Raw genomic sequence first — 16776 nt, forward strand, 5'->3', positions numbered from 1 at the left:
CACATACTGCATGCAAAAGCTTGTTATGATGGGTTATGTTTTGTGTAAAAACACATACTGCCTGCAAAAGCTTGTTATGATGGGTTATGTTTTGTGTAAAAACACATACTGCATGTAAAAGCTTGTTATGATGGGTTATGTTTTGTGTGAAAACACATACTGCCTGCAAAAGCTTGTTATGATGGGTTATGTTTCGTGTAAAAACGCATACTGCATGCAAAAGCTTGTTATGATGGGTTATGTTTCGTGTAAAAACGCATACTGCATGCAAAAGCTTGTTATGATGGGTTATGTTTCGTGTAAAAACACATACTGCCTGCAAAAGCTTGTTATGATGGGTTATGTTTTGTGTAAAAACACATACTGCCTGCAAAAGCTTGTTATGATGGGTTATGTTTTGTGTGAAAACACATACTGCCTGCAAAAGCTTGTTATGATGGGTTATGTTTTGTGTGAAAACACATACTGCCTGCAAAAGCTTGTTATGATGGGTTATGTTTTGTGTAAAAACACATACTGCATGCAAAAGCTTGTTATGATGGGTTATGTTTTGTGTAAAAACACATACTGCATGCAAAAGCTTGTTATGATGGGTTATGTTTTGTGTAAAAACACATACTGCATGCAAAAGCTTGTTATGATGGGTTATGTTTTGTGTAAAAACACATACTGCATGCAAAAGCTTGTTATGATGGGTTATGTTTTGTGTAAAAACACATACTGCATGCAAAAGCTTGTTATGATGGGTTATGTTTTGTGTAAAAACACATACTGCATGCAAAAGCTTGTTATGATGGGTTATGTTTTGTGTAAAAACACATACTGCATGCAAAAGCTTGTTATGATGGGTTATGTTTTGTGTAAAAACACATACTGCATGCAAAAGCTTGTTATGATGGGTTATGTTTTGTGTAAAAACACATACTGCATGCAAAAGCTTGTTATGATGGGTTATGTTTTGTGTAAAAACACATACTGCATGCAAAAGCTTGTTATGATGGGTTATGTTTTGTGTAAAAACACATACTGCATGCAAAAGCTTGCTATGATGGGTTATGTTTTGTGTAAAAACACATACTGCATGCAAAAGCTTGTTATGATGGGTTATGTTTTGTGTAAAAACACATACTGCATGCAAAAGCTTGTTATGATGGGTTATGTTTTGTGTAAAGACACATACTGCATGTAAAAGCTTGTGTGAAAACACATGTTGCATGCAAAAGCTTGTTATGATGGGTTATGTTTTGTGTAAAAACACATACTGCATGCAAAAGCTTGTTATGATGGGTTATGTTTTGTGTAAAAACACATACTGCATGCAAAAGCTTGTTATGTTGGATTATGTTTTGTGTGAAAACACATGTTGCATGCAAAAGCTTGTTATGTAGGATTATGTTTTGTGTGAAAGGACATGTTGAATGCAAAAGCTTGTTACGTAGGATTATGTTTTGTGTGAAAACACATGTTGCATTCAAAAGCTTGTTATGTAGGATTATGTTGTTGTTGTTGTTGCTGTTATAGGGTTTAACGCCATTTTTCAGCACAAGATAGGCTATACATGGTGGCCAGTATTAATAATGGAGGAAGAACCCAGGAAAACCCTGGAAAGAACCACCGACCCACAAGAAGTTACTGGCAAGCTTTCTCACATATCCACATTGGCTGAGCTGAGACTCGAACCCATGCAGACAAAGGTGAGATGGCAGTGATCCATGACGGAGAGCACTTTAGACCACTCGGCCATTCAGGGCCCCCAGATTATGTTTTGTGTGAAAACACATGTTGCATGCAAAAGCTTGTTATGTAGGATTATGTTTTGTGTGAAAACACATGTTGCATGCAGAAACTTGTTATGGTGGAGTATGTTTTGTCTGAAAACATAATAATAGGTTATAGCCTGCCAGGAACTAAAACTGAGTGAAATTTGTAGGCTACATATTTTAAGAATAAATTTCATACAATATAATTGGATCTAAGATGAAAACCATGTTGCAGAAGTACATACAATATAATTGGATCTAAGGCCTAAACCATGTTGCAGAAGGATGCATATGCAGTATAATTGGATCTAAGACCAAAACCATGTTGCAGAAAGAAGTACATGTGATATAATGGGATCTAAGACCAAAACCTTATTGCAGAGGGAAGTACATGAGTTATAATGGGATTTAAGACCAAAACCAGATTGCAGAAGGTAGAGCATGCAATATAATGGGATTTAAGACCAAAACCATGCTGCAGAAGGAAGCATTTGCAATATAATAGGATATAAGACCAAAACCATGTTGCAGAAGGATGTACATAATACTGAGGTGCTTAATTGTGAGTGATATTTTGTTTTATCTTTCCAGTTGCAGCAAAGACTGGCAGCCCGAAGGAAGATGCGAGAGGTAGCTAAGAATGCAGAAGAGCCAAACTTTGCTAAGCGTGAGGCAGTCATGGACACAGAAGAGGAGCTTTCAAGGGAGAACACTTCTGTATGTGTCTGATATTTATAAATATGTATTGGAGCTTTATCTCATTTAAATTTTAAGTGCATATGAAAAATTTCCATCATGCTTCATTTCCATTGGTTACATCAAAAGGGTAATGCTGCATTTCCATTGGCTACATCAAAAGAGTAACAATGGTGTTTCAGTAGGTTTTTTTTATATAAAAGATGTATATGTTTTAAGACTGGTTATGAAGTCTCACAAATTTATTACTTGAAAACTCTCTATGGGAAATAAGGTCTTCATTTGCTACTTACCATATATGGATGCTATGTTCTTCATGAGTTGGTTTCCTTGCACATTCCAAATCAGTGCATTTTGTCTTTGTAAGTGGCATATATCTCTCTGACTTGTACTACTTTGAATCTAAGTCTTGCCTATGATGTCGAAACACTTTGATCTTTAGAATTTTAGCTAGCTGTTGACTTCTAGATGTATAGATATTTTCATGAGACTTTCACAAAATAAGCATTTGTTTTAAAAATAACTTTTCAAAAAAATGTCAGACTATTGTATTACATATTTTTTTGTTGCCAGTCTCTGTTTCAAAAGCTGCAACGTGAGAAGACGGTTGTAAGTTTGAACATAAGTGAGGATGAGAAGCAAGCACAGTTAAACAAACTAATGCGTGACCATAAGGCCCGCCAAGAAAAAACAGAGGAGCAGAAAAAACGACAAGAAGAAATGGTATATAAAATATACAGCAGATAGTGCATTTATTAACATGCTTACTTTGCATTTCTTTGTCCCATTTTCAGCTTACAGTTCTAGCAAGTTCAAGGGTATGATTGTCACTAATCCAAGGTCATTGGTTGTCAGTGGGCTCTTTTAGTTCTTTTGAATCAAACACAACTTCATACTATAAAGTGTTTATATCTTTATATGAATTTAAACACATTTTCAATTGTGGAAATATTGTTTACTTCAAATTTTCAGAATTATTTTTAGTGTTATTATTTTTTTTATGGAACCAAGATGTATATTTTAATCTTTATATATTTCTTTGAGAGTTTACATCAAATAAATACATGCTGCTATCTATGTACCTGTTTTGCAAGACTAGACTAAATAAATAAATCAGTTAATGAATAAATAAATGTTTAAAAATTTGTGATGCAAAAAAATGTGAAAATTGTGGTCTTGGATAAAAGAGCAGATAGAGTCCTCTCCAATTCATGTAAGTCACTCACTATACTGCCATCCTTGCTTCTCGCAAGTAAATAGCTGACGACTGATTTCCAAGATCCTTAATCCCTTCATAACAATGCATGTAACTATCAACGAGCTAAAAATATGAATTGCATTGCCATTTCCTTAACTAATTTACCTTGCTTTAATGCCAAATGATTGACCTGGGTGCTCATCTTTTTCAACTATATGACTGAGTAAATACTTCAACTGTTGTTGTGTTGGGTGTATTCATGATGCTTTGACTTTTCACCATTATTTAAAGAGACAATCAACATGTGGAAATCCTAAAATCAATATAAGCTACAAGCAAGCCTTGGAATTTGATGGCATGAGAGTCACTGACTAATGTGAAAATTTCAAAATTGACTCAAGCCACTTGCAAAACTTAAAAATCCATGGAATGAGGGCTAACGGTAAACAAATAAATTGTATACACCTAATATGCTCAAGAAAATAATATAACTTTTCATTTTAAATACTTATAACCCAATCCTGTTAAAAAAATTATTGGTTTAAATTACGTTGAAATCTAGCATTTCAAAAACATTATGACATGTTTTTCTTATGATAAAGTAACATATGCATACATGGATGTTTGTTAATCATATTTATTGAATAGATTAGCATCAACACCAATCAAATTACTTTGAGTTGATTTTATTGAATCATTCTCTGTATTTATTTATTTATTTAATTACTATTTTTTTAAATTTTTTATTTATTTATTTATTTCACCATTTCTCTGTTTGCCATTCTTCCATCCATCTATCATATGAATATCTAAATATTTTCCTATCTAACTGTATTATCAATCTCTACCAGAATCCCTGTTGGCAGCCATGCAAACTGAGAACACAGTAACTCAAATACTCAGTGTGACAGTGTAGCAATTAAGAATCTAATTTAATGCTACAAAATGCAAACCACCTAAATCCAGCACACCAAAAGAGCATCTAACTGCTGGCACCATTGGTTATGCCTGCTCAAAAACATAAAAAGGAGATGATTAAAGAATCTGCTAGACTTTCCAAAGGAAATACCAATCCTGTTAAGCTCTTTAACAAGTTTTGGAGTCTGGGAGAGTATGGACAATGAAGATCCCACTGAAATCACACCAAGGAAAATTCCCAATAGCCTTGCACATCCACCACCTTAATAAATATGTCTGATACAATTATAGAATGTAATTGCTGAGGTTTATAGGCAAGTATTGATCAGGAGATCTTTTTAAAAGGAAACAATAAAGTTAATCTTAAAAATTTCACCACGCACAATAGCTCAAATAACAAAACATATCACAGCCAAATTAATCTCTGAAGACTGGTTTACAGGCTGTAGCCATTCATGTATCTCTACAGGCTGTAGCCATTCATGCATACTTAGAGGCAGTAGCCATTAATGTATCCCTACAGGCTGTATCCATTCATGTATACTTACAGGCAGTGGCTATTTGTGTATCCCTACAGGCTGTAGCCATTCATGTATACTTACAGGCAGTGGCCATTCATGTATCCCTACAGGCTGTAGCCATTCATGTATACCTGCAGGCATCAGCGATTAATGTGTCCCTACAGGCTGTAGCCATTTGTGTATCCCTACAGGCTCTGCGATTCATTTATCCCTACACAAAACTCTTACAAGTTGCCCATTATACCTCCTTCCAAACAATTCAGTCAGTCAATTAGATTCATGTATCCCTACACAAAATTCTTACACGTTACTCATTATATGTCCCACAAAGCTCTCCAGTCAACCGATCTGATTCATGTATCCCTACATAAAACTCTTATACTTTGCTCGTTATATCTTCCTCCAAACACTCCAGTCAGTCAGTCAGATTAATGTATCCCTACACAAAATTCTTACACGTTATTCATTATATGTCCCACAAAGCTCTCCAGTCAACCGATCTGATTCATGTATCCCTACATAAAACTCTTATACTTTGCTCGTTATATCTTCCTCCAAACACTCCAGTCAGTCAATCTGATCCTGACCGTCTTATCAAATAGTTGCTAGCACCTTTTGTTTTACTTGGTGACTTGAACTGCTGATGTACACTTTGTGTCTGTAAAGATATCAACTAGAGGGGGAAGACAATAGAGAACTTTGTTTCAAAACACAATATTTGCCATTTTAATGATTAGTCATATACCTACCTGCATCCTGCCACATAATCTATTACATCCTTAGGTCTGAGTATCTGCAGTCTTTTATGTTACTTTTCTTAACAAGTTGTTGATGACCTTTGTTGTAGTGATTGCTTCCCAATATATTTAAGAAGCAATATTCCCAAACCTTAGTGGCTCGGGGAGAGATGGAAATTAAACAAGGCAGACAGCATAATGTTTGAATCCCTCTGAGCAAAATCTGACTGCTGATCATTTTGACAATGTAGACAGTAGACAATTCAGTACCCCTATTAGCAAAGATATTCAGGGATGTTGCTGGGGATTCAGTAGAAAAACTCAGGTAGTTCATAAATATGTCAAGAAACAATGGTTTGATGATGCATGCAAAGATGCCATCAGGGAATGGAAAAAAGTCCTTCAGCATTTCAGTGCCAATCCAACAGCCATAACTCTGTTTTAAATGCCACATATACCAAACTGAAGTTCATCATACCATAAGAGAGCATGAGGAAAACAAGGAGATCCTATGCTCTTCTATTAAATGACTTTGGAATAGGCTATGAAAAATCATTGTCCAAAATAAATACACTGTATTAAACATTTTAAAACATCTGATCACAACCTGTTCAGAAATTTCTGATACATTGGCTGAAACAGTCTCAAAAAACTCCTCACAAGAGAGTTATTTTGAAAAGTTTCACTGTGTTATCCTAACTTTTTATTTTTTTCTTTAAGATTAAAATTTCAGATCTAAGGTAGTTAGCACCCTTTCTGACAGCTATCCCAAGGAGGTGGGTTTACTTCAAGGCAAAATATTGTCAGTCACCCTATTCAATATCAAAAGTAACATTATAATGGAATGCCTTAATCCAGGGACAGACTGTTCATTATATCTTGACAACCTTTAGATTTGTTGTAGATCAAAGAGTATGCATATTGTCAAATATCAAAGGGACAAATCTAAAAATGCCCCAGATTTAATAAGAGACATTTTGACAAACTTTAAACACCCAAGTCACAACAACCCATTTTATGCCACTTGAGTTCTTGAGTAATCCATAATACTTAATTAACATCATTAATCCTGTCTAAATTACTTTTGAACATACATAATATAGTGTCTAATCCATCTCAACAACTTTTCGCACCAAAGCAGAACATACCCTGTAGAGAGAATCCAAATGATGTTGATTGTTTTATGCTGACTGAACTCTTCACTGATTCATCTATAATCAGTTGAGATCTTTAATCCTTTCTAAATTACATCTGCTCACATGTAGCATAATCCATCTCAACAAATTTAAAACACTGAAGCCAACTGACTCAGCTGAGACAATCAGAGGCATGTTAATTTATATTCTTCTTGACATTAGCAACTAAATTGTCTTGCTCTGCTTAAAATATGAATTATTTTCAGTGTTGGCTTTTCAGTGAGATCTTCTGTGATCTGAGAGCTTCTGTAATCTGAGAGTGTAGATAGATAGGTTACACATGGATAAAAATTCCTTTTTAGTTAGATGTCTGTAAATATAAAAAACTGTTCATTGCAAAGAATTCTAAAAGACGTTAAGGAAAATATCTGATGTTTGCTTCCTGTATTTAGTAAATGTTAATGTTTACCAATTTTCCATAGTTGCAACGTAAGTTGGCCCACATAAAGGGGAGGAAGCAGGATGATGTTGCAGCTGAGTTGTTAAGTCTGGGTGAGCGTCAGAAGACTGTAATAGAAAAAATCAAAGAGGTGAGTTCTCAGCAGAAACATCAGAAATAAGATATCATAATAGATGCTGTTGAATAACAGTATTCTCTTAAGAGCCATCTGTATTAAAACCAATATCTGTTATAACTTGTGAGTAATTTTATCCAAATTTCTGTATTTTACATCTGAATATTATTCTTTCTACAATCTGTTCCAAATATTTTTTTGCCATCTGCTCAAAATCAGTGAAAGGATTGCATATGCATCAGGTTCCGTCCTGAAACAGCATAAAGGGTACATTGAAATTCATAAAGGGTACATTGAAATTCATTGGAGTTTCAGTACATATGCATTATAAGTAGAATTTTATTATTAGAAAAATAGATTGTATCATCAAATATGAAGAGGTTATACAGTGTAACAACATATAGTATGTGACACAAACTTTGATAAAGTTAACAAAAATTTCATATTCTTTTAGAATGTAATGTTTATAACGTTTATTAGACAAGTACCATAAGTATATTTGTAATTATAATTTCACATGGGTCAGAAAACTTACCTTTCAGGTCATTATAAGTGATCAGTATATCTGTTTTGCAGGTTTTTAGTTAAACTGCTTGAGAAACTCTAAAATTAGCAATGAAAATGTTAGCACTAGACAAGAACTTCATTAGAGCGTGATGTAACTGGACTTTTAATATGGCTTCCTTACTGTTCTGATACAAGACCAGTATGTTTGGGACAGTATAAGTAATAATATAAATAAGAGAGCGTATTTAGTTCTGTATTCTGTTTAATGAGTGTTATGCACATTTTGAAAAATTGCTAAAAAATTTGCATTACATAGGCAGTTTTGAAAATAATCACAATAATTTTAACAGTAGATTTTTTTATGACCAAGTTACATTTGACTGGTTTATTGAAATAAAATATTTGTCTCTATATTGTAGGATGACAAGGGCAGACAATTATCCAAGGTGAAAGAAAGACTCTCTGACATTAAGCGCAAACGTGGTTCCAGTGGTGGTGCATCTTCAGGACAAGTGGCAGATGTGAGTAATATATTTTTGACAACTTTTATGACAATAGAATATACACTCTTACTTGATATGAAAACCATTGAGGGATACAGTAACTAAATTATGCAGCCTTATGTGTCATCAGTTGTGTGGAACAGTTTTCAATTTACCTTTAACTTGCAATAATTTTTAAAGTAAATTTGTTTACCAGTAATTATGAGACTGGCAACTTGAAGGCAGTTGCCTTGTGAGAGATGGAAAATGGCAAGGCAGTTGCCTTGTGAGAGATGGAAAATGGCAAGGCAGTTGTTTTGTGAGAAATGGAACATCAGTTGCCTTGTGAGAGATGGAAAATGGTAAAGCAGATAGAAAATGGCAGTTCTTAAAGATCTCTGAGTATAAAAGTGCTTGTGAAGTGGAAGTTGTATGTTACTTTTTATGTTGAGCATAATTCTTCTAATGTCAGACTGGATTTACATATATTGGAGTCTTTTGTTCAGTCAGAAAAGGGTCTTTCCTCGAAAATCAAATACAAAATGGTTTCACTGGTCTTCTTTTTCCAAGATTAGTACTATAGGAGAGTTCATATGTGTGACTGATTCATTTGTTCATGTTATTTGAACCCTATCAAATTCAGAATGGATAAACACATTGGTGTGTGATAAAGGCATAAAAACACATTATTTATAATCTGTTGAGTGTGAAAAATTTAGAAACAATGAATAAAGTTTGATATCCTGGACTTTTCTGGTTGAATATACTGATGGACTTTAATCAGGTAAAAATGCATACCCATGCTAAAAGTTTGATCTTTATTGACAGCTAAGATGATTGGAAGTATGTGTAATATGATTTCATACTGTACATTTATTTCGTATTACTTTGATTTGACATGATACAATGGGTAACATTGCAGTATTTTTACAACAGATCATGTGATTAAAGAAAAACATTTCTAGACTTGAGAAACAGTATAATACAATTAATACAATTTCAGCTTAAAGAAGTGCCTGAGGAACAATAGCCCTTTTATCTGTATAAGGTATTCATCTTTAACTAACAGTTATTTTTTAATAAGTGTTGTTTGACTGTGAGCATTGCACATAGACCTAACACATACAAGTGTCATATAATAAGCATTGCATGTAGAGCTAACAGCATGCAAGTGTCATGTTTGTACTTTATTAAGTGGTTTTTTTTACTTCTAGCATTGCAGTTAAGTGTGGGTTTTTTTACTTCTAGCATTGCAGTTAAGTGTGGTTTTTTTTACTTCTAGCATTGCAGTTAACATCATGCAATCTTCATGACATGAGCATTGCACATATTTAAACATACAAACTTGATGTCATGAGCATTACACATAGGCTGAAAACATACAAACTATGTCATGAGCATTACACATAGACTGAACACATAAAGTTCATGTCATGAGCACTGCACATAGACTGAACACATACAGTGTCATGAGAATTGTGCATAGACTGAACACATACAATGTCATGAGCATTGCACATAGACTGAACACTTATAAAGTTAATGCCATGAGCATTGCACATAGACTGAACACATACAAACTTCATATCATGAGTATTGCACATAGACTGAGCACTTATAAACTTCATGTCATGAGCATTGACATAGACAGAACACTTATAAACTTTTAAACTTCATGTCATGAGCATTCACATAGAACACATACATACTTCATGTCATGAGCACTTTGCATAGAACACTATAAACTTCATATGATCAGCACTGCACATAGAACACATACAATCTTCATGTCATGAGCACTGCACTTAGACCTAAACTTTTAAACTTCATGTCATAAACATTGATATAGATGGAACACATACAAATCCCATGTCATGAGCATTACACATAGAACACATACAAACTTCATGTCATGAGCACTGCACATAGAACACATAAAATTCATATCATCAGCACTGCACATTAACAGAACACTTATAAACTTTTAAACTTCATGTCATGAGCATTGACAGAACATATATATTCTTCATGTCATGAGCATTGATATAGACAGGACACATACATACTTCATGTCATGAGCATTGATATAGACAAAACACATACATACTTCATGTCATGAGCATTGATATAGACAAAACACATACATTCTTCATGTCATGAGCATTGATATAGACAGAACACATACATACTTCATGTCATGAGCATTGATATAGACAAAACACATACATACTTCATGTCATGAGCATTGATATAGACAAAACACATACATACTTCATCTCATGAGCATTGATATAGACAAAACACCTACATTCTTCATGTCATGAGCATTGATATAGACAGAACACATACATACTTCATTCATGAGCATTGATATAGACAAAACACATACATACTTCATGTCATGAGCATTGATATAGACAAAACACATACATACTTCATGTCATGAGCATTGATATAGACAGAACACATACATATTTCATGCCATGAGCATTGATATAGACAAAACACATACTTCATGTCATGAGCATTGATATAGACAAAACATACATACTTCATGTCATGAGCATTGATATAGACAGAACACATACATATTTCATGTCATGAGCATTGATATAGACAAAACACATACATACATCATGTCATGAGTATTGATATAGACAAAACACATACATACTTCATGTCATGAGCATTGATATAGACAAAACACATACATACTTCATGTCATGAGCATTGATATAGACAAAACACATACATATTTCATGTCATGAGCATTGATATAGACAAAACACATACATACTTCATGTCATGAGTATTGATATAGACAGAATATATACATATTTCATGTCATGAGCATTGATATAGACAAAACATCTACATTCTTCATGTCATGAGCATTGATATAGACAGAACACATACATACTTCATTCATGAGCATTGATATAGACAAAACACATACATACTTCATGTCATGAGCATTGATATAGACAAAACACATACATACTTCATGTCATGAGCATTGATATAGACAGAACACATACATATTTCATGCCATGAGCATTGATATAGACAAAACACATACATACTTCATGTCATGAGCATTGATATAGACAAAACATACATATTTCATGTCATGAGCATTGATATAGACAAAACACATACATATTTCATGTCATGAGCATTGATATAGACAGAACACATACAAACTTCATGTCATGAGCATTGATATAGAACACTTATAAACTTCATGCCATAAGCATTGCACATTGAACACTTATAAACTTCATGCCATGAGCATTGCACATAGAACACTTATAAACTTCATGCCATGAGCATTGCACATAGAACACATAAACTTCATGCCATGAGCATTGCACATAGAACACTTATAAACTTCATGCCATGAGCATTGCACATAGAACACTTATAAACTTCATGCCATGAGCATTGCACATAGAACACTTATAAACTTCATGCCATGAGCATTGCACATAGAACACTTATAAACTTCATGCCATGAGCATTGCATTCAGAACACTTATAAACTTTGTCATGAGCATTGCACATAGAACACTTATAAACTTCATGTCATGAGCATTGCACATAGAACACATACACTTCATGTCATGAGCATTGTAATGCTTTTTAATGCAGTCAGGTCCAAAATCTTCTCATACGCTTGTATGAAACAAACCTTGGATCTTATTGTTTGAATATGCTGTTGTATTTTTAAACCTTGAATTTATATTGGGTTTTTTAAAATAATTTTGCTATTTTTTTTTCTCATTTATAATGCTATGAAGTGTCATATTTATCCAATGATAAGACCATGCATGATGACAAGCCCACCCACCCCCCTTACAAGATTTTTTAAGATATTTACTAAGGATACCTCTGTTTAATAGTATGCCCACTTTGAAGTATTTATTTGACTGGTCACCTGTTATCATGGGGGAAAATGCTGTATATGCATATACATGATAGTACTTGAATGATATGACATGCATTTGGTGCTTAGAAACAATATAACAGTTTTACTTGGTCACAAACATTTTGAGTTTGTTTTGTATTGTGTTGTTGTGCACACTACCTGTAAAATATTGAGTAACCTATTGGTTCAGTATATTTTAAAGATTTTATGATTTTGTCCTTTATTGTTTAATATCCTTACTTTTTAAAGAAACGTGGGGGACATAATGTTTTGGTCCATTGGTCTGTCATGCTTTCCCTCGCTTGCTCTATAACTTTAAAACCATTTTAAATTAATTGTTCAAACTGAATTTATTCTTACATCATCACTAGAAGATGTGTCATGTACCACATTGGAGTTTCTATCTTCAAAGTCAATGATATATCTTCAAGTCAGTGTTATCTTCAAAGTCAAAGTCACAGATCAGTATTTTATGTTTTCCATCACACTTTCCCTTCCACTCTATAACTTTAAAGCAGTTTCACACTTAGGGCAGGAACCTGATATACTTACACATCATCACTACATATGTTGCAGATTGGTGGTCCTGTCAAGGTCATGGCTTAGTATACTCCATCACACTTTCCCTTCCACTCTTTGAAGCCATTTGACATAAATTGTACTCACCAGGATTTTTTTTATGGCATCAGGGAAAGCTTGTGGTATCATCACAAAATGTTTTCAGTAATATCTATCACCACCATAAATGTGAGAAAATAAATTTGTTGAAATATGAAATGAAGTACATGTATGAATATAGTATTCTGGATTTCCCTTAACTATATTATTTTTACATAAAAAATCCTTAAGTAGTTGAATTTAAATAATAAATATCCTTCTTGTCTTCACTTCCCTGTTACACTGTACTGTTACACTTCCCTGTTACATGGTACTGTCACATTAAAGTCAAAGTCCTTAAGGCAAGGTCCTGCCATGCTTACAAGGTCACTGAGTACACTCTGTGAAAGCCTGTTCCTCAATGCACACTTGATCTTGTTTAGGGTAGAAAAAGATCTTTCACAGTCAGAAAAAATAGGACTATAAATTTATTAATAGCTGTAAGAAAAGAGACAAAACGACCTAAGTGAATTACCAGGATTAATTCTTCAAGAGCCATGACAGTAATGCATTTTTAGCTCTACTGGTCATGGACCAGAAGAACTTATGGAATGGCCTGTTGTCCATTGTCCATCCATCCATAATCCACCTGTCCATTAGCAGAAATTTGTTATTGCTCCCTCTCCTAAACTACTTGGAGGATTGCCAAGAAAAATTAAACACAAATTCATCTCTCGGTCCAGTTGGTCATCAGTAAAAATGGTACTATTCGGACATCCAGAATGGCTGATGCAGTGACCATCTTGAAAATAGTCTTGTCACTACTTGTCCAGAACAGATGGTTATATCAAGTGGGTTTTGTAACTAAAAGACTTCTTATGATGTCTATTTGGTCCAAAACAAAAATAGTGCTGATCTTACCTCCAATGTGGCTGCCATGGCAGCCTCTGGACAATCTTATTGCTTCTAGATGAAAAGTTGTATCAACATGGAGTTTTCACCAGAATTCTTATAGTGTCTAGTTGGACTTTAATATAAATTATGCAGATATGATTTCCATCCAGTCTGATCGTATTGTACTACTCCTCAAAAATGGATGTCATATCAAAATGGGGATTCAACCAAATGACTTCTTTTTATGATTATTTTGTCCTAAATAAAAAGGGTGCTAATCTTACATGCAGTATGGCCACCACAGCAGCCATACTGAAAATCATGTTCTTGCTGCTGAATGGATTAACATATGGACATTGAGTTTTTGACAAAAGACTTTTTATGATGTCCATATGGGTCTAAATGAAAATGGTCCTGATTTTCATTCAGTATGACCAACAGTGGCCATTAAGAAAATCGTGTTAAAAATCGAGAATATCAGGGATGAATTCAACACTCAGCTGTTAAAAAGAAGAAACAGGGACTTTGAGGGAGTTGTTAAATAATGACAGAATAACTAATATACCACATATTCCTTTCCGTTAAGAGCAACATATCATTAGGCTTGTAATGGTTTAATTCATTTAATGGCAGATCTGGGTTATTGCAGTTTGTTATGAGTAATCAGTAAAATAAAAATAACATATCGTACGGTATCTTTAAATTGGTTGCAGGTCAGATAGGGATTGATATCTATCTATGATGGGAATCCAGACATTGTATTTTATGTTTTTTCAAGTCCTTGTTGATCTCAATTCTTAAACTAGAAAAAGTCAAAAGTTAAAATTAATTTTAAGCATACTTAAAGAATACAGTGATTAATAAAGAATTTAAATTCTAGTATTCTAAAATTAATTTTTATTGGTTAGCCAATGAAAAATTTTACAGTTATTCTATCCACTTTGAGCATTTGTGATCACACTGGGAATATTGTGCCCCATTTTAAAGGTGACCACACTATACCTTGAACACCTTTTTACATACTTCTTAGAATTTGACAAAGTTCTTATACCAAACTGGTTCTCATCAAGTACATATGGGGGATAATTTCGCTTGACTTTTTCTAGAATGGCTTGTTTTGGGGTACAGGAAAATTTTCATTGGTTTGTTGTACTTGCTTTTGTCTTGTTTTGTTCAATAATTCTTCTTCCTCTAGCCATTTAAAAAAAAAGTTCTATAGACTCAGGATATACTTTCATAAAATGCAATGCAGCAATCATACTGCCTTCTTAGCAGTGACTGCATGTGGTTTCGTGTTAAATGGATGTGTCAACTTGGAGTCATGTTTAATTGTTTAATTAATACTGTATCACTGGCTTTAATATCACAGGAACAAACAATATTATTTCTATCTGCATATTTCTTCACTTTCTCTTTAGTTTCTTTTGCCTATTATCCTTGATTTCTCATCAGTTGAATTTTTTAGTTTCACTGTCTGATGTCTAGATATTGTCTAAATAATCCATACAATTCTTGTTTCCACTCTACCTTCAATATATGCTGCATGCCCTGTTGTCATGAGTGGTTATTGAAAGATTCTGCCTGGACATTGGCATGTGGTCATTTGGGTGCATGGCTAGACATTGGCATGGGGCCATTTGGGTGCATACCTGGGCATTGGCATGTGGCCATTTGGGTGCATGCCCGGGCATCGGCATGTGGCCATTTGTGTGCATGCCTGGGCAGTGGCTTTTGGTCATTTGAGGGCAGTGCATCAGTGAGTGAAACCACAATGCTGAGTGAATTTTGCTAAGTTATTTGTGTTGTATGGACTCCCATAGTGAATTTTGATGGTTCTTGGATATCCAATAGTCAACAATACCGTGTCAGTAACTGGTATTGTAGTATTTGTAAATACAGACTTTGAACTTTCAGTAACTGGGTATCCCAAGTATTCATTGTGTATTACAATTAGGTTGTCCCCAGTTGGGAGTGGTCCACAAAATTCCATACTAGATGTAATAATAATAATAATAATAATAATAATAATAGTAATGATAATAGTAATAGTAGTAGTAGTGATAATAATAATAATAATAATAATAATAGTAATAATAATAGTAATGATGATGATGATAATAATAATAATAATAGTAATGATAATAATAATAATAATAGCAATGATAATAATATTAATAATAATGATAATAATAATAATTGTAGACAAAGTTCATTCTTTACTTTGAACATTAATATGTACTTTAAGTAGGCTAATCTGTATTCAGATTTCAGCCATTTCTCATGGATCAGATGGCCTCATCAACAGATTTAACAGAAATTAAATAGCTTGAAGAAGCATTATGTTTTGAGAAGTTAGTGAAGTTTTGACATCTTCCAATTTCATGGCTTTCAGAGCTGAGGTTTCAGCAATGAAGATTACATACTCCTCAGCCATCTTTTGTTCATGAGAAGTCATCATCATCAGTTGGATGTTGTGACCACATAGCCAGCAGGACTTTTGCTACCTAAGCAATATTTAATAGATAATTGTTTGGGTTGCAATGTCAGACCCTATCTTTCCATGTGTACCAGAAGCTTTTTCTTCTGTCAAATTGTTTCTGATGGCTGTGGTATGTAATGACAGTGAAGTATTCTGCACCTCTCACATACTTTTCAAAATGTTCACATGCCCACATCACTGCTAGGATCTTGCACTGTTTGTAATGGGTTTCAGTGTCCATAAGTGTACTACTCCGTCGACAACAACTTTTCCATCTTGCATGCACATTGCACTGATACACATGAGACAAGAATTTCAGAGGGTTTTTTTGTGGATCGTATTACAGTG

At 33.9% G+C, this 16776-nt stretch overlaps 1 protein-coding gene across 1 annotated transcript in view; it reads left to right on the forward strand.

Moving 5' to 3' along the window:
- The window catches only part of LOC149787561 (uncharacterized), a 215877-nt gene that overhangs the window by 164966 nt on the left and 34135 nt on the right, over window positions 1-16776 (forward strand). Inside the window, exons 44-47 of the mRNA XM_089973710.1 lie at window positions 2352-2477; window positions 3030-3179; window positions 7449-7556; window positions 8468-8569. Coding sequence (XP_089829836.1) covers window positions 2352-2477; window positions 3030-3179; window positions 7449-7556; window positions 8468-8569 — 486 coding nt within the window. The remainder of the gene's footprint in view (window positions 1-2351; window positions 2478-3029; window positions 3180-7448; window positions 7557-8467; window positions 8570-16776) is intronic.

This window comes from Sinohyriopsis cumingii, chromosome 11 (assembly GCF_028554795.1).
Source record: "Sinohyriopsis cumingii isolate HCF-2022 chromosome 11, ASM2855479v2, whole genome shotgun sequence".
Classification (NCBI taxonomy): Eukaryota; Metazoa; Mollusca; class Bivalvia; order Unionida; family Unionidae; genus Sinohyriopsis; species Sinohyriopsis cumingii.